This window comes from Bombina bombina, chromosome 5, assembly GCF_027579735.1.
Source record: "Bombina bombina isolate aBomBom1 chromosome 5, aBomBom1.pri, whole genome shotgun sequence".
Lineage (NCBI taxonomy): Eukaryota > Metazoa > Chordata > Amphibia > Anura > Bombinatoridae > Bombina > Bombina bombina.
This window is the reverse complement of record NC_069503.1, coordinates 958670900-958680765: the sequence shown is the minus strand read 5'-3', so window position 1 is coordinate 958680765 and position 9866 is coordinate 958670900. Positions and strand designations below refer to the sequence as shown.

Sequence of the window (9866 nt, the reverse complement as noted above, 5' to 3'; positions counted from 1 at the left end):
TCTTTTGCCCTCCCTGCTCCATGCAACCTCTTTTGCCCTCCCTGTTCCATGCAACCTCTTTTGCCCTCCCTGTTCCATGCAACCTCTTTTGTCCTCCCTGCTCCATGCAACCTCCTTTGTCCTCCCTGCTCCATGCAACCTCCTTTGTCCTTGCTGTTCTATGCAACCTCCTTTGTCCTCCCTGCTCCATGCAACCTCTTTTGTCCTCCCTGCAACCTCTTTTGTCCTCCCTGCTCCATGCAACCTCTTGCCTCCTCAATACCAAATATTGATATTTGTTTATTTTCACTATGTACTAACAAACATGTTTTAATAGAGGAAATTGTGTATTCTCGATAATAAAACACTTATATTTTGTCAAACTATTTTTATTTTGAAGATGCTGAAATAAAAGATTTTGTAAGTGGACTCAGACTTTGCACTCTACTGTGTGTATTTGTATGTATGTATATATATATATATATATATATATATATATATATATATATATATATATATATATATATATATATATGTGTGTGTGTATATATATATATATATATATATATATATATATATATATATATATATATATATATATTTATACACATGTAGTTAGAATCAAAGTCAAATTCACAGACAAATCATACCGCTTTATTAACCCCTTTGCGCCCTTAGGACATTCCATGCCATCCTAACTGCGCTGAACTTTAGCGCCGTTAGGACGGCATGGAACGTCCTAGCCGTTTGGCTGTGCTAAAGCCATAATTGCTTCCTAACTGGGATTGCGGGCTGGAGGGCGTGCCTAGCATCATAGGCACTCCGCCCTGACCCGATCCCATCATTAAAATCACGCAATCACATGAACGATCGCGTGATTTAAATTTTATCTTATTTGTTTACATCGGAAAAAATAGGCCCCGACGGGAAAGGTTTAATGTAATATTATTGTTGTTGTTGTTTATTTATAAAGCACCAACGTGTTACGGAGCTTTGTAACATAAAGTATACAGTTGCGGAGTACAATAATTAGTAGACATTTACAAAAATGGTAAAGGGCCCTGGCTGTGAGTTATAGTAAGCTGTAAACCACCTTTACATACGATTATCAACAGGACAGATGAAGCCGGCTTCTAAAAACTGAAAACAAAAATTCTCTTTAAAGTTGAATACATTTTGCAAAGAAAAAGGAGAAAAAAACATTTTGAAAAGACTTCTTTAGATGTAAGAAAGAAAAATGACTTGACAGCCATTTAATTCAAGTACTGTTTCTCTGAACTACCAAACCATTGGGAAACGTCTAATTTATGACTTTATCCTTCTCAGATTCCAAAAAATCAGCACCACCCAGCAAAGTTAGAAAAGGAGCAAAAAACAGTGAAACAGCGGCAAAGGTTGTTCTGATGAAGCTTAAGCTGCATGCTCTTGGGGATAAGGGATTGCCACAGGTGGGAACTCATTACAACACTATGTTTTAGGAAAATATACCCTATATTTATTATAGGCAGTTATCTTTTTGTGACGTGATCCCTTTGACTGTATTATTGTTAGTTGAGTATATCTTTGTGCCTCATCAGTATATGTAGTTTAATGGTTAAGATGTTTTATTTGCCATTGTAGTATGGAACTACTTATTACAGTGTTTTTCAACTTCACTAATATGACTGGCTTCATTTTAAAGGGACACTGTACTCAAACAAATTATACCAATTGTATGATACACTTTTGTTTGCCATGATAAAAAATGTAAAAGTTGTTTTAAATTTCATTTCATTCATAGAGATGTATCAGTTGTGTACTTACTACTAATGCTTATTGGCTGATAAATACTTCTTACTAATGCTATTGGCTGATAGGTAATTTAGGTATGTCCTGTTTTTAAACTCATTGGTTGTTAAGTGCTTCCTTAAAGTGGTTATATAGCCTGAGAGGGAATAATTTATAAGCCAATTACTATTAATAGGAGATGTACAACTAATACTTGTATATGAGCTTCTATTTAAACAAGTTTTTAGTTTATATTTTTCAGGTAAAATGGCTTAGTGTTTAAAGGCTGTGTTTTCTTATAGATGACAGAAATGTTTTGCATACATTGCTGTTTCTAAGTATTTTTCTGCTTGTACTGATTAATAGATCTGTTATTGGGACTGTTATATATTGTTGAAAAACATTAATTTATTAGACAAGGCATTTTACATTGATAAGATATGGTAGGTATATTTACATTGTATGTGTACTGTTGCCTAAAGTGTCAATTTATAAAATAGCCATTCATTTAATTTAGTATCCTTTAAAGTGCAAATTACATGACATAGCATGTGTGGGGATGACAATGTGTTGTCCTCAGCTGGTCACTCTCATTGGTGCAGTGGCACCAGGGCCCAAGTGCTGGAGGGGGCCATAACAGCCTGAGTGTGCAGAATGTGTACAATCCTACTGCAGGGCACTTTGCAGATCTATCCTCAAAATCATTATACAGAACACCATGTTTATTGTTCCTACTGCTTATTACTGAGTTACCTAAGGGGGGGCCCTCTATTGATTAGGTCCGCTACTGACTGTCATACTCAATGAGAAGTGATGATTCTTCTATCCCCTGCTATTTTGTGGCATGTAATGGGGTGTTTGTTTCCTTTATGCGGTCAACGTATAAAAAATATTAATTCTCTCCACAAAGTTATTTTATGTATCTGGTTATTTTTTTACTTTGGAGCACAATACATAGTAAAATGTTAGTTTTTTCCTTTTATTTCAGTCAGAAAGGGTCTACCTTCAAGTCTACTTACCCAAAGACAACAAAGAGAAAAGTAAACCTATGTTCTTTTGCAAGCAGTGGAGCATGGGCAAAGTTGTGGATTATGCAGCTTCTTTGTCAAACCTTAAGAACGATAACAACAAATCCACTGCCAAGGTAAGTTTTATATATGTTTGTTTGCCATATAAGTGGTTTTATCTCCCATTGCCACTATAAAAGGCCAGTAATTAAATGTTTCCACTGAGCGTCATTTTCTAGCAGATAAATATTTAAAAACCTCTTTAAAGGGACATTAAAGTGCAAAAAGAAAATACTCTAATGCTCTAAAGTATTTCTCCAACATTGGTGTGTCCGGTCCACGGCGTCATCCTTACTTGTGGGATATTCTCTTCCCCAACAGGAAATGGCAAAGAGTCCCAGCAAAGCTGGCCATATAGTCCCTCCTAGGCTCCGCCCACCCCAGTCATTCTCTTTGCCGTTGCACAGGCAACATCTCCACGGAGATGGTTAAGAGTTTTTTTGGGAACAATAATAGATTCCTTAGAAATGAGGATTTTTCTGACAGAGGTCAGAAAATCAAAACTTCTAAGCTCTTGTCAATTGCTTCATTCTGTTCCTCGTCCTTCCATAGCGCAGTGCATGGAAGTAGTAGGATTGATGGTTGCAACAATGGACATAGTTCCTTTTGCACGAATTCATCTAAGACCATTACAACTGTGCATGCTCAAACAGTGGAATGGGGATTATACAGACTTGTCTCCAATGATTCAAGTAGATCAAAAGACCAGAGATTCACTCCGTTGGTGGCTGACCCTGGACCATCTATCCCAGGGAATGAGCTTCCGCCGACCAGAGTGGGTCATTGTCACGACCGACGCCAGTCTAGTGGGCTGGGGCGCGGTCTGGGAATCCCTGAAAGCTCAGGGACTATGGTCTCGGGAAGAGTCTCTTCTCCCGATAAACATTCTGGAACTGAGAGCGATATTCAATGCTCTCAGAGCTTGGCCTCAACTAGCAAAGGCCAAATTCATAAGGTTTCAATCAGACAACATGACGACCGTTGCATATAGCAATCATCAGGGGGAACAAAAAGTTCCCTGGCGATGAAAGAAGTGACCAAAATAATTCAATGGGCGGAGGATCACTCCTGCCACTTGTCTGCGATCCACATCCCAGGAGTGGAAAATTGGGAAGCGGATTTTCTGAGTCGTCAGACATTCCATACGGGGGAGTGGGAACTCCATCCGGAAATCTTTGCCCAAATAACTCAATTATGGGGCATTCCAGACATGGATCTGATGGCGTCTCGTCAGAACTTCAAGGTCCCTTGCTACGGGTCCAGATCCAGGGATCCCAAGGCGACTCTAGTAGATGCACTAGTAGCACCTTGGACCTTCAACCTAGCTTATGTATTCCCACCGTTTCCTCTCATTCCCAGGCTGGTAGCCAGGATCAATCAGGAGAGGGCCTCGGTGATCTTGATAGCTCCTGCGTGGCCACGCAGGACTTGGTATGCAGACCTGGTGAATATGTCATCGGCTCCACCATGGAAGCTACCTTTGAGACAGGACCTTCTTGTTCAGGGTCCATTCGAACATCCAAATCTGGTCTCCCTCCAACTGACGGCTTGGAGATTGAACGCTTGATTCTATCAAAGCGTGGATTTTCAGATTCTGTTATAGATACTCTGGTTCAGGCCAGAAAACCTGTAACTAGAAAAATTTACCATAAGATATGGAAAAAATATATCTGTTGGTGTGAATCCAAAGGATTTCCATGGAATAAGATAAAAATTCCTAAGATTCTCTCCTTTCTACAAGAAGGTTTGGAGAAAGGATTATCTGCAAGTTCTCTAAAGGGACAGATCTCTGCTTTATCTGTCTTACTACACAAAAGACTGGCAGCTGTGCCAGATGTTCAAGCATTTGTTCAGGCTTTGGTTCGGATCAAGCCTGTTTACAGACCTTTGACTCCTCCCTGGAGTCTAAATCTAGTTCTTTCAGTTCTTCAAGGGGTTCCGTTTGAACCTTTACATTCCATAGATATTAAGTTACTATCTTGGAAAGTTTTGTTTTTAGTTGCAATTTCTTCTGCTAGAAGAGTTTCAGAGTTATCTGCTCTGCAGTGTTCTCCGCCCTATCTGGTGTTCCATGCAGATAAGGTGGTTTTGCGTACTAAGCCTGGTTTTCTTCCTAAGGTTGTTTCTAACAAAAATATTAACCAGGAGATAGTTGTACCTTCTTTGTGTCCGAATCCAGTTTCAAAGAAGGAACGTTTGTTACACAATTTGGACGTTGTCCGTGCTCTAAAGTTCTATTTAGAGGCTACTAAAGATTTCAGATAAACATCTTCCTTGTTTGTCGTTTATTCTGGTAAAAGGAGAGGTCAAAAAGCGACTTCTACCTCTCTTTCCTTTTGGCTTAAAAGCATTATCCGATTGGCTTACGAGACTGCCGGACGGCAGCCTCCTGAAAGAATCACAGCTCACTCCACTAGGGCTGTGGCTTCCACATGGGCCTTCAAGAACGAGGCTTCTGTTGACCAGTTATGTAAGGCAGCGACTTGGTCTTCACTGCACACTTTTGCTAAATTTTACAAATTTGATACTTTTGCTTCTTCGGAGGCTATTTTTGGGAGAAAGGTTTTGCAAGCTGTGGTGCCTTCCGTTTAGGTAACCTGATTTGCTCCCTCCCTTCATCCGTGTCCTAAAGCTTTGGTATTGGTTCCCACAAGTAAGGATGACGCCGTGGACCGGACACACCAATGTTGGAGAAAACAGAATTTATGCTTACCTGATAAATTACTTTCTCCAACGGTGTGTCCGGTCCACGGCCCGCCCTGGTTTTTTTAATCAGGGCTGATGAATTATTTTCTCTAACTACAGTCACCACGGTACCATATGGTTTCTCCTATATATATTTCCTCCTGTCCGTCGGTCGAATTACGGGTGGGCGGAGCCTAGGAGGGACTATATGGCCAGCTTTGCTGGGACTCTTTGCCATTTCCTGTTGGGGAAGAGATATCCCACAAGTAAGGATGACGCCGTGGACCGGACACACCGTTGGAGAAAGTAATTTATCAGGTAAGCATAAATTCTGTTTTTATTATTGTTCTGTTGCTTGTTTATAAATAGTTGTTTTGCAAAGGGGTTAAATACATAGTTAAAGCTAGCTAGCAATTCACTACTGGGAGCTAACTGACCATATATGGTGAGCCAATGACAAGAAGCATATATGTGTAGCCACTAGCTCCCAACAGTGCATTGCTGCTCCTGAGCCTACACCAGGTATGCTTTTTAACAAATGATACCAAAAGAATAAAGTTAATGTGATAATAGAAGTAAATTGAAATATCTCTTAAGATTCTGTTAGTTACATTTTTCTTGAATATCCCTTTAACTTTTTTTTTTAAACCTACAGAAACTTAGAGTGTGCCACGTAGATACAGGAGAGGCTTTACCTCTGGACAGTACTTTGGAAATGTGGCTTTCCAGACCCAGCAACCCTTTGTATAACGGTGGAAATATTATCGTAGAATATCTTGACAACGAGTCGCATAATATAGAAGATACCAACACTTATCTATTGTGACATCTGTGGAAAATAAATACTTTTTAAAATTACCACCATTTGCTTTTTTTTCCCCAGCAATCAAAAGCAGCATACATGCTTATGGTGCAATGTTTGGTAATATCCTGATATAAAGCAGCACATAAGCAGGTTAGGCATTCAGATTTGTAGGATATTGTTTTTACCCCAATAAAAACAAAACAACTGTGAACTTTTCACCCTCTCATACAAAAAAGCACAAACAAAAATATTGTATATAAACCCATATTTTTATTTGTAGTAAGTATGTTATTGATTCTCAGCCAACATTTTGGGACATGCAAGTGTTACATAATCTGCCTGATGGAATCATAAGAAACTATGTAGCCAATTTATCATATGTTGGGCAGACATGATCCGCTGAGCCCGACATCGCTGAATGCCGACAGCATACTCTGTTGGCATTTATCATTGCACAAGCAGTTCTGGTGAACTGCTTGGGCAATGCCGCCCCCTGCAGATTCAGGGTGTGTCAATCAAACGTATCCAATCGGGCTGATTGCTGTTCGCCGCCTCAGAGGTGGCAGACCAGTTAAGGAGCAGCGGTCTTAAGACTGCTGCTTCTTAGCTTCTGTTTCCGGCGAGCCAGAAGGCTCACGCGGAAACAGCTGAAGTTAATATTCATTTTTAAACAACAAAATACTAATGTTTAAACTTAGCCAGAGTTCAGAAATCATAGGGACTTGATCTAGTGGTCCTCCATCCACACCTTGGTTGACCTGGATGTGTGGCATTTTCTTCCAGAATAACCTTGTACGTGGCTTGATTCATGCGTCCTTCACAAACATAAATTGGCCCGATTCCAGGTTATCTTCTCTGATGAGTCTAATTTTCAGCCCGTCCAGTGGTTAGATGGAGACCTGAAGAGGCCCATAAGCCACAGTGTCTCACACCCACTGTGAAATTTGGTTGAGGATTGCTGATGATCTGGGGGTGCGTGAGCAAGGCTGGGATCAGGCTGATTTTTACCCTATCCAAAGTCAAAAACTAAAGGGTCCCCCATGTAGGCCCAAAGTCACAGGCACAGATTCAATGTTTTCAAACATAGCTATTTTCCTCGATAAAATTCTTAACCCTTTGGCTTCTACACAAAAATCTTATCTTAAAGATACTGGTGATTTTTATAAAGTAACTAGTGACATGAAATGTGGAGATACAGATACCTTATTTAATTCTGACCATAGAAGCCAATTCATTAGAACTGTTTGCAATGTAAAAGAAAGATGTGCCATTAAATTGAATCAAATGGCCGCTAAATATGTAGAAAGGGGTTATTCATTACCAACTATAGAGAAATGTAAGAGTTGGTAGCTAATTTGGATAGGATTTCTGTGCAACATGACCAAAGATATAAGGATAAAAGGTTGGTCTTTACATCTGAATATGGGGCCTATAGTGAAAAAGTATTTGGGATTATAAGGAAGCATTTGCACCTTCCCTGAGAAAGCCCTGTAAGAGGGAGAAACGCGTTGATGAAAGTTACAGCTGCCTTACACTTCATATATTGTCTATAAGGACTTTAATACTTTATTGGAGTGACAAGTTTTTTCAGCTACCCACGGAGAACACGAGGACTGCATTGTGAAGGGCCATTCTCTTAAGTTAAAGCCGGTTTCAAGTCACACATCAAAGTCCGTTCACTACAAGGTCTACAAGAGAAATCTGGATATACTGTGACCCTGCGTGCGATCCTGCACTAAGAGCGGGGTTCAACATCTACAATATAGCGGCCGCTATAGTTCATCTGTCAAGTTATCCTGACCAATAGGATTTCCTTACAGAGACGACGCCTCCCGATCAGTGACGTCACGGGATACGCATACGCCTCACGGAGGTGAATCTTAATACACGGACGGTACACCTGAAGGTAAAAACGGGTTTGCATTTACCCGGCTCTGGTTCTCTTTTGATCTCATCTGAGGACTTTAGTTTTTATGCGGACTTCCTCCACATAATATCGAGACAAGGTTTATATTGGCAACAGTAGTCATTTATTTTAAATTTGTGTTTTTTACATATCGGAGACGTCCGATTCTTAAATACCTGTATGTTTTTTCATTTTATTTTTGCAGGATATGTACTTCTATGATTGTTTGATTAAATTATATTTGCAAAGCAAGTAAATTTATTTTATTTTATCTCATTTCGTTTGCATAGCAAATTATTTTATTCATTTTAGCACCTTTAGCTTTTACTAGCGCTTCTCCTGTTTTTTCATTCTTTCACATATCTTTTTTCCCTAATTTGAGGGACTTTAGGGTTGGAGCAGCTTGGTGCCTCTTGCGCACACTTAACACACTTACACACAACTTTTAAAAATACATTACATGTTATGCTCAGACTAAACTTTTCTTTGAATGCATTATTCTATCTAGCAATTGGTAAGTGGTTAATGTCCCTTTAAAGGAACCCTCTTATTGCAAATATATATTTTTCCTATAGATAAAATACTTATGTGGGATTTTTTTAGGGGGGTCTCTGTTTTCAAAATCCCCCTCTTTGTATTTTTTATTTAAACACATGAGGTAATTAAATTGTTTGTTGCCATTTTCATTGCATAGTTTGCCCAGGCAGGCACAAAATTGCATGAGCACTACCTTAAAGGGACACTAAACCCAAATGTTTGCTTTCGTGATTCAGATAGAGCATGCAATTTTAAGCAACTTTCTAATTTACTCCTTTTATCCATTTTTCTTCGTTCTCTTGCTATCTTTATTTGAAAAAGAAGGCATCTAAGCTTTTTTTTGGTTTAGAACTCTGAACAGCACTTTTTTTATTGGTTAATGAATTTATCCACCAATCAGCAAGAACAACCCAGGTTGTTCACCAAAAATGGGCCGGCATCTAAACTTACATTCTTGCATTTCAAATAAAGATACCAAGAGAATGAAGACAATTTGATAATAGGAGTAAATTAGAAAGTTGCTTAAAATTGCATGCTCTATCTGAATCACAAAAAAAAATTTGGGCTCAGTGTCCCTTTAATTCTTAGCATTGAGATATTATTCAGGTTGACCAGTATGTGGTACTGTTCGGGTTTATTTCACATTCAGTATTGCCACAAAATTGTTTCAGCTCCATTTTTATTTTTCATATTGCATAACTTCATCATAAAACAAGTGCCATTTACCACAGCAGAATTTACTAAACCCTGCATCACCTCACCACTGGCATCTCTTGTCTTCTGACATTCACATTTACCCTATACACACACCTCACTCCTCTAGCACATAATTCTTCAGTCTCTCATTTAGCTACTTCCTGTTATGCTGTGCACCAAACTCTACCCCTCCCACAGCACAGCTAAAACAGTGGACTTCAGTTAGTTATTAGTACTGCTGCATTCTGTGGCTCTGCTCACACTGATTATAGACTTTCCTCTTCACTCCTCCATGTATAGTTGCTTCCTGGCAATCAAGTAAATCACCTAAGTATACTTAGCACAAGCCAGTCACCCACATAATTTCCTTAATTAACCCTATAACTTCCAAACAGCTTAAATTATTAATCTCATTTTCCATTTT

At 39.2% G+C, this 9866-nt stretch overlaps 1 protein-coding gene across 1 annotated transcript in view; it reads left to right on the top strand.

Annotated features, from left to right (window-relative positions):
* ZFAND1 (zinc finger AN1-type containing 1) overlaps window positions 1-6356 on the top strand; it is a 26236-nt gene extending 19880 nt beyond the window's left edge. Inside the window, exons 6-8 of the mRNA XM_053713169.1 lie at window positions 1306-1427; window positions 2735-2890; window positions 6154-6356. Coding sequence (XP_053569144.1) covers window positions 1306-1427; window positions 2735-2890; window positions 6154-6324 — 449 coding nt within the window. The 3' untranslated portion in view covers window positions 6325-6356. The remainder of the gene's footprint in view (window positions 1-1305; window positions 1428-2734; window positions 2891-6153) is intronic.
* Window positions 6357-9866: the final 3510 nt, after the last annotated feature.